This window comes from Malaclemys terrapin, chromosome 6, assembly GCF_027887155.1.
Source record: "Malaclemys terrapin pileata isolate rMalTer1 chromosome 6, rMalTer1.hap1, whole genome shotgun sequence".
NCBI lineage: Eukaryota > Metazoa > Chordata > Testudines > Emydidae > Malaclemys > Malaclemys terrapin.
In genome coordinates this window covers 49,514,042-49,534,635 of record NC_071510.1, presented here as the reverse complement: position 1 = coordinate 49,534,635, position 20,594 = coordinate 49,514,042, and the positions used below count along the sequence as shown (strand labels likewise).

Sequence of the window (20,594 nt, the reverse complement as noted above, 5' to 3'; positions counted from 1 at the left end):
CTGCCCCTCTGAAAGAAGTTGAGCAGCTCATCCCAGAGAGTGACTTTATGCTCATTTTGGGACTTCCAGTAGTTCAGAAGAGAGCCTCCTTAGCTGTTCCCACAGTCCTTGTGTCGGCAAGGGAAGAAGACCCACTACCATCTAATCTCATAGAGGAACAGTCCTGAGTAATTTCTGTTGCTCACTCCAATGCATTGGCAACACTATTGGGTGGAGAGTGTTAAATAAATAAAATAAAATACACACGAAAACCCTTTTTGGTTTATATTTACTGCCTGCAAAAGAAAGTTTAGAGCCCACACTATAGAGCTGTCTAGTTAGCAGCTTCAACAGGGGAGCGCTGCTGGCCTGCAATCAGTGCCTTCTACCGCAGTCTCTCATGTGGACGGTCCCTCCTTACCTGAGGAGCTGGAGCTCAGAACAACTGACTTCAAAGACTGAGGGCCTGATCCTGCACCACTGGAGTCAATGTGAGCTTTGTCATTGATCTCACTGCAAGATCAGGCTCCGAGACCACTCGAGTGCATTCAGGAACCGATACTTAGTGGAACCCCCCAATGCTAGAGGTGACTGTGTGAGCCACTTTGAGGAAAAGGCTACAATGGACGTGTCATAGAGAAGGTCGGTTTGTACCAACACAGCACCAGTGCTGAGTCCTAGTGCTCAGGGGTCTTGGCCAACTCAGTTTTATGCCTTGAGGGTTTAGTCAGTGATGTGACACACCTTGTTTTGGACTTACAGGAGTACCCCAGGGGTTTATCAAAGCATGCTTGGAGTCATTCTGAACATTTCTTAAGTTCTTTGGGTAATATTTGCAAGCATGTCTGTCACCCATGCACGTTGTGGCTGACTCCAAGATAGATGGCACAAAGATTATCAGTCATCACAGACATCATGTGTTTCATTCACATGAATTGCTACTGTGCAACCTTCCTTCCGTTTTAGAAGTTACTTCCTGTGAAAAGGAAAAGGGTGCAGGCTCCTCCAGGGAAGCACCCACCATACCTAATAGACAAACTGCTACATTAAGTAATGTCCCAAAGATGTGGAACAGTGAAGCAAATGCTAAATGCCAAGATGGAAGCCAAGCCAAAATGCAAAGTTTGGTGTTAAACCACTGAGAAACACTGGTGGTGAGGTACTGCAGTAGCACGGAGTCACTAGAAACACAGGCACTGAGGTACAAAGGAAAAAATGTAGCTGCACCAAAGCAGGCGTTGAGGTGCAGAGACAATGTCAAGCACAAGAAACCAGGAGTGCCAGAGCTTCAAGCAGGTGCCAGAGTCAGCCACCAGAGCACTGAAAAAAACAACAACTGATGAACAGCTGCAAAAATGTATTGAAATGCTCAAAGCAAAGACCTTTGAAATTTAACCACTGAAAAACAAGGTAGAATCTGAGAAAAAGATATCCAGAGATATTGCTGGGATGTGAAGAAGAGCTGAAGCAACAGTCTTTGTGGTGTAGCTCCTGTGGAGAACTCTTTCACTAATGACAGTCAAAAAGATGCTGAGTGGAATACTTGGAAGTCTACATTTATACTTGAAACAGTGTGGTGAGCAACAACAATCCATAAGAAGCCTTGCTCGTACTTCACTCTGCTCCTACTACTGCCCTTAAAAAACCTTGATTTACTGGACTTTCTGTACATTGTTTCATGTATTAATAAACTATTTTTATTTTGTTAAATGCAACTATTTAATTGTTGTAAATTGTGTTTTGAAAAGAATGATTAAAATCAACATGGGGATTAATAGAAAATAGAAAACTAAAATGTAGGTCTATACGGTGACTACATATACAATTAAGAACTGAAGAAACAGCCGAGCTGTATGTTGCCTGAATAAATACAGATTGCAGGTAGGCTCTTTAAATCAGTAAGGATGAAACACAGTTAGTAAAGTTTAGGGATGGCAGAATTCTGCTTTAACATTACATTCACTTACATGGCTATGAAGAATAAATGCTACATGGTTGTGTCTGCAAGCGGGGGGGATCCCTACATAAAGTGGCATCTTCCATTTCATCTTTGCTGTAAAATACAAAAGACAGAAATCAAAAATAGAACATATCTACTGTCAATGCATTGACAGACATGTCTTTGCAGTAAGTTAGGCCCTAGATATTCTCAGTATTACACATGAAGCACTTGCAAGCCTAAGACATTTGTATAATTATAGGACCTGCCAAGCAAAGAACAGCAGTAGTGAAAGCCACAGGGGAAAATGCAAAACAAAGAATTCTGGGTAATCCTCTAATGACAAAAAGAAAGCCCTTTCAGACAGGTATCTTTCAGTCTTCCAAAAACTAATGACTGACCTCAGAAAGATCAAAATCACTAAAGCCAAACACATTCCAAAAAGAAATGTATACCCAAGTTATTGTCTTAAAATAGATTTACTCAAAATAAGCAGCTAAGAAAAACATTCCAAGGATGGGAGATGATTCATAGACTCATAGACTCATAGACATTAAGGTCAGAAGGGACCATTATGATCATCTGGTCTGACCCCCTGCATGCTGCAGGCCGCAAGACCCTTCCCTGGACTCTACCGTTGAAGTCCCCAATCCTGTGTTTTAGTGACTTCAATCGGCTGAGACCCTCCTGCTAGTGATCCCTGCCCCATGCTGCGGAGGAAGGCGAAAAACCTCCAGAGGCTCAGCCAATCTACCCTGGAGGAAAATTCCTTCCCGACCCCAAATATGGCGATCAGTAATACCCCGAGCATATAGGCAAGAGTCTCTAGCCTGACCCTTGTTGGCCATTATGCTGTTCATGTACCATTGCTTGGTTTTCCTTGGCTACTATGTTTTATCATTAAACCATTCCCTCCATAAACTCATCCAACTTAATCTTAAAACCAGACAGGTCCGTCGCCCCCACCGTTTCCCTCGGAAGGCCGTTCCAATATTTCACCCCTCTGATGGTAAGAAACCTTCGTCTAATTTCAAGCCTAAACTTCCCCCCGGCCAGTTTGTATCCATTCGTTCTCGTGTCCACATTAGTACTAAACTGGAATAATTCCTCTCCCTCCCTTGTATTAACCCCTCTGATATATTTAAAGATAGCAATCATATCCCCCCTCAGCCTTCGCTTTGTCAGACTAAACAACCCAAGCTCCTCTAATCTCTTTTCATACGACAGGTTTTCCATTCCTCTGATCATCTTAGTTGCCCTTCTCTGCACCCGTTCCAGTTTGAGTTCATCTTTTTTAAACATTGGAGACCAGAACTGCACACAGTACTCCAAATGAGGTCTCACCAGCGCCTTATACAACGGAAGCAGGACCTCCCTATCTCTACTAGATATACCTCGCCTAATACATCCCAAGACCGCATTGGCTTTTTTCACCGCCACGTCACATTGCCGACTCATAGTCATCCTGCGGTCCACAAGGACCCCTAGGTCCTTCTCCTCTTCCGTTACTTCTAACCAATGCGTCCCCATCTTGTAACTAAAATTGTTATTATTCGTCCCCAAGTGCATCACCTTACACTTTTTACTATTAAATTTCATCCTATTTCTGATACTCCAATTCACAAGCTCATTCAAGTCTCCCTGCAGAGTATCCCTATCCTCCTCCGAGTTTGCAACTCCTCCCACTAATGTAATGTAGTAATGTAAGCCATGATAGGGAAGTCTATTTGTAATGTCAAGGAGGATAATAATGTTAATGCAGTAAATCTGTTACATTTATATGACTTTTAATCCCAAGTGATCTCAAAGTGTTTTCCCACTTCCATATACAGGGATCTCTGCCCATCAGTGAAATGCAGCCATCTATGGAGTGAACATGGCATCTGTTTAGCTGCACACCGTGAACTCAATTCATGCCCTTGTGACAAGGAGGATAGCTCTGCCGCAGAGAGACACACTCCAAGTGTTTGGTAGCTTTAAACTTTCATAATTGCTATCTAGTATCAGGGGGTAGCCGTGTTAGTCTGTATCTACAAAAACAACAAAGAGTCTGGTGGCACCTTAAAGACTAACAGATTTATTTGGGCATAAGCTTTCGTGAGTAAAAACCTCACTTCTTCGGATGCATAGAGACAATTGCTATCTGGCTCTCGACCTCAAGGCAGAGCATGAGTTACAGGTGTTTTGCATCTCAATCCCACTTCCAGGTAGACTTCCTGCCACCAAAGGCTTTGTTCACTGGAATAAGCTGATAGAAGTCAAAAATATCTCAGGGTTGATTCAAGACCAGCAACTCTAAACAATAATTTAGGGCACAAAGGGAGAGCCATCACAAAAAGTGACGATATGTATTGTCAAGCAAAAAAGATATGTGATGGGAGTGATGATATGTGACAAAGGACACAAAGAACACACAATGTAGAAGTTGCATTCTGTGGCACTATTTGTGTTGTTACTCTGGTAGATCCAATAGAAAATTATGTATAAAGATTTCACAATATGGGGTTATGCATGTGCCATAAAGCACAGCAAGTGATTCCTGTCTGATCATGCCCTTTGCCATACTGCATTATAGCCAAGAAGGTAGAACTTCTGAAAATAACTCAGCACCAGCAGATCACAGTTTAGTCTGCTGTACTTAATCCATTAAATCATGTGGGTTTTGGAAGGAACTTCCTCCAGCAACTTTGTTAAAATTCATGTGGGTGAATTTTCATGCAAAAATGGCTTTTCAAGTTTTTGCAGGCTTCAATGCAAATAGTTTTCAGTCACCTGAAATTCTGGGGTGAGAAATCATGGAAAAACAACAAACAACAACAACAAAACCCTGGTTAAAAAAAGTTGCATTAATTTTCTTGAAAATATTTCCAATAGTTCCCTGCTCCCCCTAATTCTCATCAACAGTGTGGCTCTATAATAAATTACACTCATAAAGTTCCTTTTTACTTAGTGTCCTGCAGGGATTCACCTTGAAAGGAGACAGAAAAGTGAGCCAATGTATTGTCAGATTTAACTTTTTTTAAATGTCATTGCAACTATTTAATTTTAAATATACTTGTTTATTTTAAACCAGAAAAGTTGGTTAAAAAAGCTTCTCTGCACAAAAACATGGAAAAACTAAATGACAATGAATTTATAAACAGGTGTAACATTTTTCTCCTCTGTTTAAGGAAAACAGTTAGAAAAAACGTGCTAAGCAGTCACTAACTGCAGCCCAACATGAGTATTGTACAACTCCACGGTATGTCCATTCTTTTTGCATGACCATTGTTTAAAACAACAGGTGAAATCATATTTGAAATCTGACTTTCCTAAAGAATGGCGTTTTGCAGCCTTCCCAAATCACTATAGGTCACATTGTGAACCTTCTGTTCCTGCTCTTGAGCAGTTACTTCCCTATGTAGTCTCAAGGACTTCTATAGAACCACTTGGGTGAGTAACTGCTCACCAAGGGAAGGAAGGGAGAGGTTCAGAGGTTTCCTGCAATCTCTTGGGCAACAAAAAGTGTTGAATTAAAGTGGTTTACAGAGCTTGTCTAGAGAAACATTGCAACCTAATGTAAGCCATAAAATGCTGTGCAACCTTACATTACAGATTCAAGGCAAAACTGGAAGGTGTGATAACATCTTTAAGGGGATAGAGAGTGGTGTTAGATTTGGAGCATATATGTGTGTATAAATATTATACAACTTTTAATTAAATCTTACAAATTTTCAATAAATTGTTAAATGATTGATCATATATTGACTACAGAGATGCACTTGTGCATTTGGATGTATTTTTATGTAGCTCCACACATATTTAAAGATGTACTCAGGTTCATTTTATTACAAGACTATGCCCTTGTGCAGCCATTTAGCTTTAGGATAGTACTGCATAGTATCTTGCTCTATTCAGTGATTAAAAAATTGTGCTGACAACCCTCTTTTTGCATTTTTACTCACCTAAGCTTAATTTCTTTACATCATTCTTTGTTGTTTTATTACCATCTTTAGATTCATATATTCCTCCAAACAAATAGATATCCTGTTGGCAAGAATTGCAACTGTAATACAATATATATGACTCTGTTCTCAAAGTATTATCTTATGGAAAGTCTCTTTCCCTGCAATTTAACTGTATGTATCTAGAAAAACAACATGAAAACTCCCCTCTCCTCTCAACACACACATATCACCTATACCACCCCGCAAAAAAAAAAAAAAAAAAAAAAGAGAGGCGGGTAGGTGGGGGAAGAAAACCTAATTATTTATTAACTCTTATTACTAAGGAAAGGAGAAGAGTAGACAATGTAACGAAATCCACTGGACTCTCTCTATGTGGAACTAATTTACCTGGATTTACTGCTTGGTTATTACACTGATGAGGCTATAGAAAACCTTAAAATAGACAGATTCTTGGGCATTCTGAACATTGTCCATATATTAGTGAATGCAAAAATGCTTCAGCGTTTGCAAGTAAGAGGTGTTTCAGACTGCAGTGAAAAGGAAGAGAATCAGTACTTTCGCTCATCGTCCAGGTTGTTGGATTCCCAGAAGGTAGCGCATATAGTGTGGTTAGACTTTAGAAGAAAAAGATATGGCATTCAGCACTCTTTCAGCAACCTATGCAGTGTGGCAACAGAGGAAACTATGAGACATAAGCAAGTCTTGCAGGAAGTAATGATATTTTTAAAAGTGAGCATAGTGTTTGCATGAAAGTTATTTGCTATGTTTGACAGTATTGCAAACTGAACTCCTTCATTTATGCACTACTAAAAAGCACTGGCATTGCTCTGCCACTGGTCCTGAGCTCTGTGCTGGAAAGAATGCTACAAGGATTGTGAAGTTTGTTCAGCCTCCATGCCCATTCAGTCTAGAGCAGTGGTGGGCAACCTGCGGCCCACAGGCCACATGCAGCCCATCAGGGTAATCTGATTGCGGGCTGTGAGACATTTTGCTTATGTTGACTGTCTGCAGGCACGGCCCCCCGCAGCTCCCAGCAGGGCCAGCTCCAGGCACCAGTGCAGCAAGCAGGTGCTTGGGGTGGCCAACGGAGAGAGGCAGCATGTCCGGCTCTTCGGTGGCAATTCGGCGGTGGGTCCCTCACTCCCTCTTGGAGCGAAGGACCTGCCGCCAAATTGCTGCCGAAGAATGGGGCAGCAAAAATCCTGGAGCCATCCCTGGCTCCCAGTGGCCACTGGGAGCTGTGGGGGGGCTGCGCCTGCGGATGGTCAATATCAGCAAAATGTCTTGCAGCCCACAAACAGATTACCCTGATGGGCCGCATGTGGCCCGCCGGCCGCAGGTTGCCCATCACTGATCTAGAGTCTCTCTGATGAGATTGCCAACTGTAGTGATGTTTATTGATGTAGGCACCTGTCCACTGGGAACTGGACCAGGGACATTCACTCACTCACACAGACAAAAAAGCTAGAGAGCAATAACATTCAATCACTAGTAATCTGGGCTAAATTTGAACAAGCGACCTATACAACAAATGGATCACATTGTGCCAGTGATATTTATGAGGAAATCCCAACTGAAAACTTAGCACTTGCATATGGCTTTACATTTGAAAAAATAATATACTCCACTTTCGAGAATTAATGAATATATTCTGACAGCATCTGTGTGGGGTAAGTAAGTATTATTATCCCTGTTTCTAAGATGGGAATCTGGGGAAGAGATATTAAGATCAACTTTTTCTAAAGCGGGCATTTCTATGGGATGCCTCCGTTTTTTGGTGTTCATTTTGAGACACTTTCAGAAGCACTGAGCACCCAAAATTCCATATGAAGTCAATGGGATCTATGGTTGCTTAGCACCTTTGAAAATGAGGCCTCAAATGGAGTAGACAAAAATTAAAGGGCAGGAGTTCCTGGCTCCTACTCCTGTACTAGACTTCTTGATCATACTGCTGCTCAGAAAAACCTAGAGGTGAATCTCATTACACCTTCTTTAAGAGTATATATCTGAGAAGTGTTGAGAAGGAGACATTCCTGCATCTTCCTTCCATATTGGAATTACAGAAAAAATAAACCAGGACAGAAAAATGACATTTGGTCTATACCTTGTCATGGTGTGCTGTAAATGTGTGATGTGACCTTCCACTGGGTATCTCTCCCTTGATTTCACACTGCTGCCAGGTTAACAAACCTGTTGGAAAAGAGCCTCACATAATTATATATTTTCCATTGATTTCCCTTGCTATCTGAAAATCATAAAATTTACATACTACAGCCTTTTAAAGTGCAGCTATAATCCAAAAGCTGGTTGCAAAGATGGACTTGTGGGGGATCCAGATTTATTTTCTCCCAATTTGTTTAGTTCACCAGCAGAAAACTTGGTGGGACGGCATAGTAAATTGTTGCAAGAAGTATTACTTGAAAGGCTAATAGATCAAAGGAAGTTACAGTTATAGTTCATGGGTTAACAAAACAGAGTGGTGCAAAACCACCAACTATCACTGCTGAAGAAACAATGTGGGGGAAAAATATTTTTTGCAGGTCAGCTGGAGTGAAACATTTTGAGCTAGATTGTGGCTTTTCAGCCACTGTCCTGAAGAGAAGGCCATTCAAGTAGCAATGCCTCAGAAGGAGCACTCGGGAGGTTGGCACAATCTTTCCGGTGATGCTCCTCGTACATAAGAGGTGAGCAATCTGCTACCTTTATGTGCTGACTCCACTCCACAAACTGATGCAGAAGGGGAGTGGGATCACAGCCCTGCCTCCTGCCTCCTCCCTCTGCAGAGCCCTGCTTCCTGGGGGGAAGTGGAAGGGGTGACCAAGGCTAGGCTGTCTTTGTGCTCCCCAAAGTGCAGGCAGGACAGGGACTGGTCTGTGTGTAACCTTTGCACAGCTGCAGAGAGGGGTAAATTGTCTTGCTCACCCCTCTGGCTCCATGTAGTTATGCAGGGGCCACACCTGGCCCCATGCAACCATACCGAGGCCACAGCCTATTTGCCCCCATGCAGTCTCATCTCAAACCTCTGATAAAAATAAAGGCGATTTTTGAGCTGGAAAACTCCCTTTACAGTGAAAAAGCCAAGGTCTCTGCAAAAATGGCCTATTTCCATCTGGACATATTAAAATTCAAGTTTGAGTTGGGAGAGGGAAATTTCAATTAACTTATCCTAGAAGACAAACAGTTCACAAGAGGGGCTTGAGATAGTGGCTTGTTTCTACTGTCTTTTTTCCTGACTCAGGATAGGTGAAAGAAGCAGTTGTCTCCAGACAAATAACTTAATGACCGGCCCCTCCTAATAATTTAGGTTGTCCCTGAATCCAGTCTGCAGCTGTAAATACATTAGGTGTATTTTCATGAGGCAATATACAAATGCATGACAAGGCAATACAATTATTTCATATCAGTTAGCTCATATCCAACCTAGGAAAGAAGATATTTGAAATGAAACAATGAGAAATTTCTAGGAAGTATCTCAATTTACCCTGTGTGGTTCCTCTGAAGACAGTAAATGTGGTGGGTGAGGATGGATTTAAGTGGGAAGGATAGAAAAAGGGGTACATTTTCATCTACACTCCAGCTGTGTGTGCCTGTTTCTATGATGCTTTTAAGGATTTCTATTTTGCAGGCCTATCAGACTTATGAATAAAGCAAATGTAATTAAATAAACTATGCAACTCTTTCAATGTGCTTTGGCTGGCTTTAATTTTCTGTTGTAAATTCACCTTTTCAGTACTATATTTACAAGCTTATATTTAAGACTGTATTCTTGGCACATCTCTCAAAGACAGGTAACAAAAATGATACTTCACACAAAGGTCAAAATTTTCTCCCCTCCTCTGTAGGTGCCCACTAACAGAGATGAACCTTGGTAGTTTTGCAGCACAGGGGCCAGGAAGAAACAATCCAAGAGCTCACAAAGTAGGTGCAGGCTCTTCTGCATTGTGTGGAGTCCAGTACAGAAGAAGCTCTTGCACAGCTACATGCAGCAGTTCTTTGGAGGTCTGACTGAAGTCCCTACTGTTGTGCAGATTCTCCAGTCCTTCTATCAATGGAAGGGGCACTAAGGCTGCGGGGCCTAGTCCTGTCCTCAGAATGGAGTATTGGCTGCAGAGCAATTCTGCACCAACTCTGGATCCTGCTGGGAGGTTAGAAATAGTACCACGGGATCTGTAAGACAGGTTTGTGATACTCCTCTTCTCTTATCACACTTTATATATCTATAAAATGTACTAAGAAGGAAATCATCTGCAATTCTAAAAGATACCTGTATCCAATGCATGCACATCAGTGCAGTAAATATTTTCACCCGAAGAACCGCCAAACATGTATATTACTTGTCCAACTGTTGCAAAAGCATGGCCTGACCTGAAAAGAATAAAATAACATTTGAAGCCAACAGTTTTTCTAACATTCACTAAGTAAGCACAATTACTGAAACCGGAAGAAGCCAGACTGCTATTCATTACAGGTCAGAACAACATAGGGGAAAATATATCCTGTTTGTTACACTCATAGCAGTAGTGTTACAGCATCTGTGCTTTCCTCCCCTTCTCTGAAGAAGCATTAGCTCTTATTTCCATATAGTAGCTGCACATGTGCTTGTGTGCATTACATCTATAAACAACTCAACCACTTTTCCTTGTCATTCCAGAGAGGTTCCCTCATCCACCTTTCAATATCTTGGGCTAAATCCCCAGCTCTCCAGGTGCACTAAAGTGGGGCTCAGTGCATGGAGGTGGGGTGGGTGGCTTAGGTGGTTTTCCCCACCTTTCCAACCCCCTGAACCTGAGGGATGTCAGGGAGTGTGCTGGCACAGGGATGGAGTAATCAGCCCTACATGAGCTCCTCTTGCCCCATCCTATGTAAGGGACATTTTGAGAGCAGAGAGGAAGGGGACATGTCAGGGGCGGGGCAGGGCATGAGGTTCTCAAGTGATCCTTGGGGACTGTTATATGCCAGTAGGATAAAGGTAGATATAAGAAGGCTACAACAAATCCATTGTACAAAAGAAATAATCTGGTTAAAAAAGAAAAAAAAAAAAACCTTATGTTTTCTAATTAAAGCATAATTAACAAAGACTAGACAGCTGTACATCTGAGAAATCATTTCTCCATAGTAACTCCGATACAACAATTCCCTGTCTTAAATTAGTATTATAGAATGAAAACTCCTACACTAAATAATATCCTAAAGGAGAAAAAGAAGCCTTAAAATCATAGATAGGAGAATTTTGGCAGGAAAGAGTTTTTAGAAATGTCCACATTGGCCATATCGATTCCCATTTCTTCCTGATCCAGAGAGGAGAGAGTTTTTGCAATGAGAAAATGTTTGGCTTTCTTAAAGTCCAAAAAGTTTCCCAAAATGTTAATATAATAGGCTGGACCTACAAGTGCATGTATGAGTAGCATCATTACAATATCATCCTTTCATCATGAATAAGGATTTGCAGTATTCAAAAGTAATGTAGGGCCAGAGTTTTAAAGGTATATTAAAGGCTTATACATACAGATAGATGCCTAGTCGGATTTTAAGAGCACACAGGCACCTAATTTTCATTGAAACCAATAGGAGTTAGGCACCTTTGTAAATCCCACTAAGCATCTATCTGCAGCTTTAGATACCTGAATACCTTCAAAAGTCTAGCCTGTAAATATTTTATTAAAATATAAAAGCTACAGGAATCAGTTTAACCCTAAATGTGATCTGTGAAGTATTTTTTTTTAAATTGGTCTGATGTCCCTTTCTTTATAAAGACTGCCCAGATGCCTTGTTTGTTATTTGCTTTGTTAATACTTGCTTTTCACCATAAAAATATAAGGGTTCAGGACTGTCAAGCCGGGGAGGCATAAGGGATGTTTATTGTGATAGAAGAGAGTGCTGGATCTTTTAACAAATGCTCCCTTAATTCCAAATGTTAATTTGTCACTGGAATTAAATAGGTGTTACTAAAACACATCCCAAAAAGGTTTTAAATAGTCTAACTAAATCCCTCCCCCACAATTGCACTCTTTTGGGTATTGTGATGTCACCATTTCACTAGTTCTCCAGGCATTGTGAAGTCTTTCAGCCCAGGAAAGACCTGCATTGCTAATACAAGAACAGACATATAATTTTACAAGACTTTCAAGCCTTTTTTATATAGCATAGAGAAAGATACAAACTGGATATAGTTTCCTATGCAGGTCACCAGTGATACACGTAAATCCCTGATTTATTAATTTTTAAGATCTCAGGGAAGATCACAAAACCTTTATAAAACTGGGATTTTGTAACTACTAATTTTGATAAAAATTATGGATATGGGATTGACTAGAGCACAAATTTTGAGTTACAAGGATATTTGGGGGTTGGAGAATTAGGCCCTGATCTTGCAATTGTTAGCATGTAAGCATCTGCTGCACCTGTTGTAGGACCCAACCAATTGCAGAATCGGGGCCTATGAAGGAGCAAAGAAACTGCCATCTGGCACAGTGAGGATTAAAGAAAACCTTTGGGTTCAGCTAGCCCTGCCCTGCTATACCTGCAGCCAATACCAGGTCTGGAGGGGGTAGAAAAGAAGGGAGGCTGGCTCATTTGGCAGCTGACTGGTGAGATGGCAGGAGCTATCTGCTGGCTGAGATGGATCAGAAACCTGCCAGCTAGCACAGCCACTTGAGGCAAGCAAATGTTCCCCTGCCAAGGGAAGTATGCAAATAATCCCTAGATGTTGGGCATCTGGACTAGTGGGGCCATGCCCCAAACTAAAGAGACTTGTAGGAAGAAACCCACGGAACACACACTGGGAGGCAGACCCAACTCCTCTGTTTAGGGGTTGACCTACATAGGGCCCTGGGCTGGGACCCAGTGGAGAGGGAGGGCCTGGGTCCCCCTACCATCCTCTCTGGCCTTACAGATTGAAAGGCCAGCTGCTAGGCCACCTGGCCATGGAAAATCCTATACCAATATAGTTAAAACTGTAACAACTTTTGGGTGTAGACAAGACCATTGCTAAAGAATCCCAATGACCTTAATTGAGTCTCCATGCATGTGTGAAGGTCCACGGGGCTTAGTGCAGAACTGGAGCTCAAAGTTTCTGTGGTGTTAACAAAAGTGACACTGATGGCAGGGAAGAGACACTTAGTGAACAGTCACATAGTCCTGCCAATGCATCTCAATCATAACTTGCAACATTTTGGCTGAGAGGAAAAAGAAACTACTCTAAAGGTACCTTAATCTATTTACTTTGGCCAGCTTCTTGTTGGCTCATAGTAAACAGCAGGAGCAGGATGTGGACAGCTGTAAAGGAAGTTCTGAATTGTGGAGCACTGCTTCATGGAGGCTTGATCTGCTGCAATTGGAGGGCGTGTGTGTGTGTATGAGACACATTCCTAAGTAGGATGCTGCACTCCAAGGCCTTGCAGAACTCCTCTGTGGGAAGCCTATTTAATCAAGCCTTGCCAGGTGCGAAGATTTAAGCCTATTTACTAATTCCCCATCCCCTTGTTTTCTTTGCAATGAGTAATTCCATGTAATCGAAATATAGATACAGAGACAGGGTCAGAATAAATTCTATTTGACAACCAATTCTTTGTGCATCTGATATATAAAGCAGAACTTGTGATTTTTAGAGTAAAGCTTTTTTCATGGTAAATGCAAATGTATGAGAAATATTTTATTTTCATGACAATTACTGGTTTTAAAGTGCTTTGAAAGATTGCTTAAAATCACATGGCTATCTTAGAAATCCCTTAATTTAAAAATATACCTGTGACTCGAAGCACCTCTGTATTCACAGCCTACACACTATTGTAGTAATCTTTGTACAAAATATGCCTTCTGAGGTATCATTTGAAAACTAATAACTCACTTATCATTAATATTTTTGTGTGATGTATGTATGTGGTGGGTATTAAGAGTTATGATATGTGCCAGAATTATATTCTTAAAAAGTGTTTCACAAGCAGTGCATAAGCACAGTCTGCCTTAAACAAAAGAATATGGGTTTACTGCAGTACACATATATGTTGTAAACAGGGCCATCAAACTAACAAGTTGGTGGGAGGGGGAGACTGAAGGAAACAGAACAATTTGCATTTTAGCAAACAGCAGGAGGGGAAGAAAAAACATGGAGCTTCCTTCACCATTAGACTTCATGTCGCCTTCCGCACAGCTTAAATAAACTTTACTTTCAGGGGTAACCTTTAGGAGAATCCATTTCAAAGGTTTACTGGTCTATAAAGATTGAGGGGCTGTAGACAGGCTGCTGGGGTCAGGGTTGCTGAACCAAGGCTGGCCGCATAACACACAGACACTCAGAGTGTGACCTGCGTGCTTGTTGCTAAGGGTACGTCTATACTTACCCGCTGATTCGGCGGCAAGCAATCGATCTTCTGGGATCAATTTATCGCGTCTTGTCTAGACGCGATAAATCGATCCCGGAAGTGCTCGCCGTCGACACCGGTAATCCTGCTCCGCAAGAGGAGTAGGTGGAGTCGACGGGGGAGCCTACCTGCCGCGTGTGGACCCGCGGTAAGTACCTTTAAGTTCCAACTAAGATACTTCGACTTCACGTAGCTGAAGTTGCGTATCTTAGTTCGAACTGGGGGCTTAGTGTGGACCAGCCCTAACAGAACTACAGTAGCAAGCATTGAGGCACTCTGTAGTACAGGGTATGAGGTGGCACAACTCCTCACCGGTCTGGATTAGACCCAAGAAGGTGACAATGGCATAGTCAAAACAAGGGTTACACACAGCTTGCTATTTTAACTGAGAATTACACTTTAAGTGCCGGTGTAACAACTTTAAGTGATTCTCAAGTGTGAAGGTTGGGAACAGTAAAAGAAAGGTTACAGTTTTATTATTTTCTGTTTATTTTGGGTAAGGGAAATAGAACAAATGTAAAGATGAAAACAGGAATGTCAGCAACTACAAAGATAGGGTTTGTATACACTACTACTTATGTCGGTATAACTTATGTCACTCAGGAGTGTGAATAAGCCACCCCCACCCCTGCCCTCCGAGCGATGTGGACAGCGCTATGTCAGTGGGAGAGCTTCTTCTGCCAACATAGCTACCATCTTATATGACGGTGGTTTTATTATGCCAATGGGAGAGCTCTCTCCTATCAGCATAAAGTGTCTTCACCAGATGTGCGACAGTGGTGCAGCTGCATCAGTGCAGCTGTGCTGCCGTAGCGCTTCTAGTATAGACTAGCCCTTATTGCAGGCCAGGTTGGAGAATGACAAAATGAGACAGGTGCGTGAACACCAAAAATGATTATATGAACAGAAAGACAGAGTGTGAACACTAAAAGTGGGAAGCAGACATGAGAGCCAAGGAGAGAGAGGCAGAAAGGCAGCAGCAAGAAGAAGCACGCTGGTTGGTCCTGGAAGCAGACATAGCTGCTCACCAACATGCCATGGAGCTGAAAGAGAAAGAACCCAAGAAAATGAGAAGGAAAAGCTGCATGCCCAGAGCATAATGTACAAGCAAGGGAAGATACCAGAGTTCCTAGGTGCTCCCTCCATCCAAGAAACACCTACCTGGGAGAAGCTCTGCCCTTCACATAAAGAAGCAGACTATATAAGAATATTTTACCACTTTTGAAAGGTTATGTGAGAATCATACTGTAGTTTCAGAACACAAGAAAGTCCCCACACTGATTGCAAGGTTGTCTGATAAAACCTTAAATGTATTTCATGAAATGCCAATTGAACAAACTTTGAAATATCCCAAATTTAAAAAGCTGTCTTGCAAAGGTTTCAAATTACCATTGAGGTGTAAAGGTTGAAATTCAGAAATCTCAGGAAAAGTGCTGGCATGAGTCATAGCGAGTAAGATCGAATAAGAACAGGCAAAGGGACAAGGGGCTGAGAACTATGTCCAGTTGTTTGATCTCTTTGCTCAAACATTCTGGGGAAGTCAAAGACACAGTATGGGATAAATCTTTACATTCTGTACAGGAAGTTGACTTCCTGATTCCTTTGTGCAAGCCCAAAAGTCTGATGAGTGCAAGACAGAGAAGGACGGGTCAGAAGCTTGGTGTAAAGAGGGGGCCTTCTTTTATCCCTGGGAAGGTGGAGGGTGGTGAGGATCCCAGGCACTCACCTTCCCAGAATTGTTCCCCTCCTAGAAATCCCCATCACAGACCTCCTGGGCAGGAGAATGGTCAAAGAGGGTGCTATCAGTGTAATTGCTCTAAGCTTAAAAAAAACCCAAAACACTTAGCCTTCACCCAGGTTAATACTGTGATTATTAACACACTGTTAGAACTTGGTCCTATGGGGTACCTGGGCCTTTGAAACCTCCACATCAACACAGGAGGCTGGGCTCTGGCAGGAGGATTCTGTGAGGCTGGACTCAGCAGGAAGTAACACCAGCAGGACCTAAGTGGCAGTTCCTCACCGCCCACTGATTGGCTGGCACCAGTACTTAAGCTAGACTGGAGGATGTGGGCTTCATGGCAACCTTCTGGGAGTTCTAGCTGGCCTGGAGAGGGCAGAGGTGTGCTTTTCCTTTGGCGTGGCGGTGGTGGGACGTGGGGAAGGTGTGCGCCCGGATCTTCTGCTGTGACTACACCTGGGGCGCCAGCTGACGGAGGCATGCAGTGATAGAGCGGTTGGAACGGATGATCTTAGAGCTGGAGAGGCATCTGTCCATCAGCAACAAGGATCCATTCCTCTGCGGAGTGTGCCAGGAGAAGTGGGAGAAGCTCCAGGCCCTCAAGGACCATCGGGCCCGGGATGCCTTTGTCCAATCCCGCATCCGCCTCCTTCGGGAGATGGGTCGCGGCTCCCGCTTCTTCTACACCCTGGAGAAAAGTAGGGGGACCAAGAAGCACGTCACCTGCCTCCTGGCAGAGGATGGCACTGCCCTCACGGATCTGGAGGAGATGTGTCGGAGGGCCAGGGAACTCTATGCAGGCCTTTTCTCCCCAGATCCGACCGATCCTGATGCTTGCAGAGTGCTCTGGGACGGACTCCCAACGGTCAGTGCAGGAGACCAAATCTGGCTAGAGCTGCCTCTCACTTTGGCCGAGTTCTCGGAAGCCCTCCGCCACATGCCCACCAATAAATCAGCTTCAGACCTGTGTGCAGGAGACCCCAGACTCTGGTTTCCAAATCTGCCCATCTCCTGATGCCTGAGTCTTGTTCTGCCCTCTGGCCAGTCTTGGATTTTGGCCCTCTGGTACCTGACCAGCCCTGATCCCTGCTCTGACCACTAGGTCTTACTGTCCACATCCCGATTATAACACACAGAGGTGCATGCTGAGCCCGATTAATTTTGTTAGGTCTGACTCTGAGGAGGTGGACCTGGAGTTTATCAAGGTTGCTGAAGTAAATGGCAGGGAATGGAGAGACACTGGTGGTGCACAAATTTCTCTGGTCAGGGAAACCATGGTCAGAAAAACTAACATGTTACCTGGTGAGGATGTAGAGCTGGCATTGGAGAAATATAAAATTCCTGTAACTCTGGTTAAAATGCATTTGGATTGGGAAGGCTCGAAAGTTACCTTGAAGGCTGGGCTAGTTAGACAGCATTCCCACAGCAATGCTGGTGGGAAATGATATTCTTAATAGGTGCAAGATTGTTAAAATTGTAACCCATAGTAAAAAGGAATAATTGTCCCTTGATCTCAGAGAATTGTGCAGATAAAGAAACAGCTGTCAGGGCAAGGGACAGCCCTATCTCGGTAGGAAGAAGCAATGTGCTTTTGAGTGTGGGAGGTGCTGAGGCCAGCTCTTGCATAACAAAGGAAAGTAGTATGCTCTTAGAGCTGGAGAATGGGAAGAAGTAACCCCTGTTACTGAAGAATCTGTCCCAGCTGCCAGTGTTTTGCAGATGAATGAAGGACAGACCCCACTCTAGGGTGCATAAAGGGATATGTCCTGAAGGGATCCTCCACTGAAGGGAAATTGGGAAATATTTTTTGAAAAGGTAGGGAGACTATGCAGGGAATGTCCCATGGAGGGAAAGCCTGGGAAAACCTTACAAGCAGCTGGTTGTACCTGCCCAACACCAGGACTGTCCTTTTGCGGGTCATTTAGGGGCCCAGAAAACCTATGAGAGGTTAAAGAAATATTTCTACTGGTCAGGGACACAGAATGAGGTGGGAGATTATTGCAGGTCTTGTGAATTATCACAAAAAAGAAAAAGACCTGCAGGACCCTAGAAAGTTTGTCTCCACCCCTTGCCTGTAATACAAGAGGCATTTTATAGGTTTGCAATGGACACTGTGGTCCCTATCCCACGTCCTACCCAAAAGGGGAAGAAATATATCCTGCCACAGTTTTTGGGTTCAGGGAACTTTGAACTGATGCCTGTGGAGTAGCCAGTGGCTAAATCTTATTGCATCATTGCCGAGGGTATTGATGCTCAAATGATAAGCAATTGAATCACTTGTATACTATATTACTGTATTATAAAAGTGTATAGAGTGAGGTCTTTTCTGAAAGTTAATGACACACTGGTGATTAATGTCACTGACATGTATGTAGTAATACCAGGGGCGGTCTAGCTTTTTTGCCGCCCCACGCACGGCAGGCAGGCTGCCTTTGGCAGCATGCCTGTGGGAGGTTCCCGGTTCCGCGGATTCGGCGGCATGCCTGCGGGAGGTCTGCCGGTCCCACGGCTTCAGCGTACCTGCTGCCGAATTGCCGCCGAATCCACAGGACCGGCGGACCTCCCGCAGGCATGCTGCCAAAGGCTGCCTGACTGCCGCCCTCGCAGCAACCGCCAGGGCGCCCCCCGCGGCTTGCCGCCCCAGGCACATGCTTGCTGCACTGGTGCCTGGAGCCACCGCTGAGTAATACTATATGAAGAAATTTAGATACTTAATGATATTATGCTTTAAAGCTTGTGACTAAACCAGGAGACACAGATTCCCTGTCAAACAGGAGAGAAGGCAGCTATCTACCAGTCTCCTATGAACAAAGGCCAGAGCCCAGTCTAGAATGCATAAGGCAGCTACCTATCTGTCTCCTATGTAAATTAAGCACAGTGGAATCAAAGCAATGGAAGCCCCATTTACATACAGGGGGATGGGAAACCCACAGGAAGGGAAAATCAGCATGAGGTCATCCTGAAGATCATTGAACTTTTGAAGATAAAAGCAAGGATAGAAGCCATCTTGGGCATCCATCACTAGACAGACTCAAGGGAACAGAGCTCTTGCATGCTGAAAAAGATGGGTCCTTCAACCACGGAGAGGCTGAAGTCTCTGGAAACTGAATACAGGTAAGAAACCTGCTCAGACAAAGATCTTTCACTTAGGAAGACGAGGGAAGCCTGCATCTTGTACTTCTGTTGAAGGTCCTGACTGAACGAAAGTCACCATGGCTGGGAAGAAGAATGACTGGTGAGAGGAATGACTGTTGAGAGAGACCATCTTCAACAAAACCTATACCCTGCTAGATTAAGTTTTAGACTTTTAGATGTGTTTTCACTCTTACTTGCTTGTACCCTTTCTAACTTTATTCCTTTTACTTGGCATCACTTAACCTATGTCCTGCTAATAAATTTGTTTTACCATAGCCCAACTCAGTCCTGTGTTTGCAGGGAAGGTGTAGTTACCTCAGTTGGGTTAATAAGCTGTGATATACTTCCTTCTCTGTAAAGGAACAAATGAACCTTATTATTTCTCTGAACTATCCAGGAGTGGGCTGAATATTGGGATAATTTGGGACTGGGTGTGTGTTAGGGTCTCTTGCTGGTTGTAACTGAGACTGGTAGACACCAGAGTGGGGCTGTAGATGGGCTGCTGGGATCAGAGCTGCTGAACCAGGGCTGGCTATGTAGCACACACATTCAGGGTGTGGCCTACATGCTTGTGGGCTGGCTCTGAGCATCCCAGTCTGGAAGCTTCAGCAACAAAGCATTGTTAGCAAGGCAAGTAGTGAGGCAACCCTCCACTAGTCTGAACTGCACCTAGAACCCCATGAGAACAGCCAGTTGGTGCTTTTTGTTGTACCATTCTTGCTGTTTGTCCTTACACTCAATGAGCTCTCAGTGAACCCTACTTTTATTGGAAGGAGTCTAAGGCTTTACACTAAATATATAACACCACTTATCATGCTTTTAGAATTTGAATGTTTTTCAAGACAACACTTGCCACAATCTTGTGTGTGTTGAGAGAGACACTCCCATTATGTCAAGAATTATATAAAAATCTGGTGCCACGTGATTTCTATAAACAGAGGAAAATGAGAAATAGAGAAAAGAAAAAGCCTGGAAAGAAGAATGACTGTTGCTCCCTGAACAAAGAGCAGAAACTTCCTTCTTTCATCTTAGAAATTGGAACTTGGCAGACAGTACCATTAAACTTCAATTATTTTGTTAAACTATAAGTGACTCCAAGGAACTATACCTAGGGTTAATGGAATTAATTGAAATCTATGAAAGGAAAATGTAGACCTAATGGGACAAAACTTACTGTCAGCATCTAGGTTTAACTCCCATTAACTTCCACTGAAATTTCACCATATAACTGTGAGCAGAATCTGGTCCATCACTGGGGAAAAATGTACTAGTAGTGAAGTCTATTAGACTATGGGTTAGTCTCATAAGGGAACGATTTTGAGTTGTTTTAAAACTGGACAGAACAAACTCCAAAAAATTGACTGTTTGAAACATCCTGAACTGAAAGGGAGACGGAGAAGATGACCTAAATAGAAATTTTCCTCATTTTAAGAGTTAGTTTGGAGCTCAATTAATGAATGACTCAGAATAGTCTAGATATTTTTTATAATATA

At 43.0% G+C, this 20,594-nt stretch overlaps 1 protein-coding gene across 4 annotated transcripts in view; it reads right to left on the bottom strand.

Annotated features, from left to right (window-relative positions):
* The window catches only part of LOC128838887 (uncharacterized), a 78,978-nt gene that overhangs the window by 34,798 nt on the left and 23,586 nt on the right, over positions 1 to 20,594 (bottom strand). For all 4 annotated transcript variants that reach the window (XM_054031346.1, XM_054031345.1, XM_054031349.1 and 1 more), the window contains 4 exons: positions 10,130 to 10,230; positions 7,970 to 8,055; positions 5,863 to 5,944; positions 1,947 to 2,032 (listed from right to left, as the gene is read on the bottom strand). In XM_054031346.1, coding sequence (XP_053887321.1) covers positions 1,947 to 2,032; positions 5,863 to 5,944; positions 7,970 to 8,055; positions 10,130 to 10,230 — 355 coding nt within the window. The remainder of the gene's footprint in view (positions 1 to 1,946; positions 2,033 to 5,862; positions 5,945 to 7,969; positions 8,056 to 10,129; positions 10,231 to 20,594) is intronic.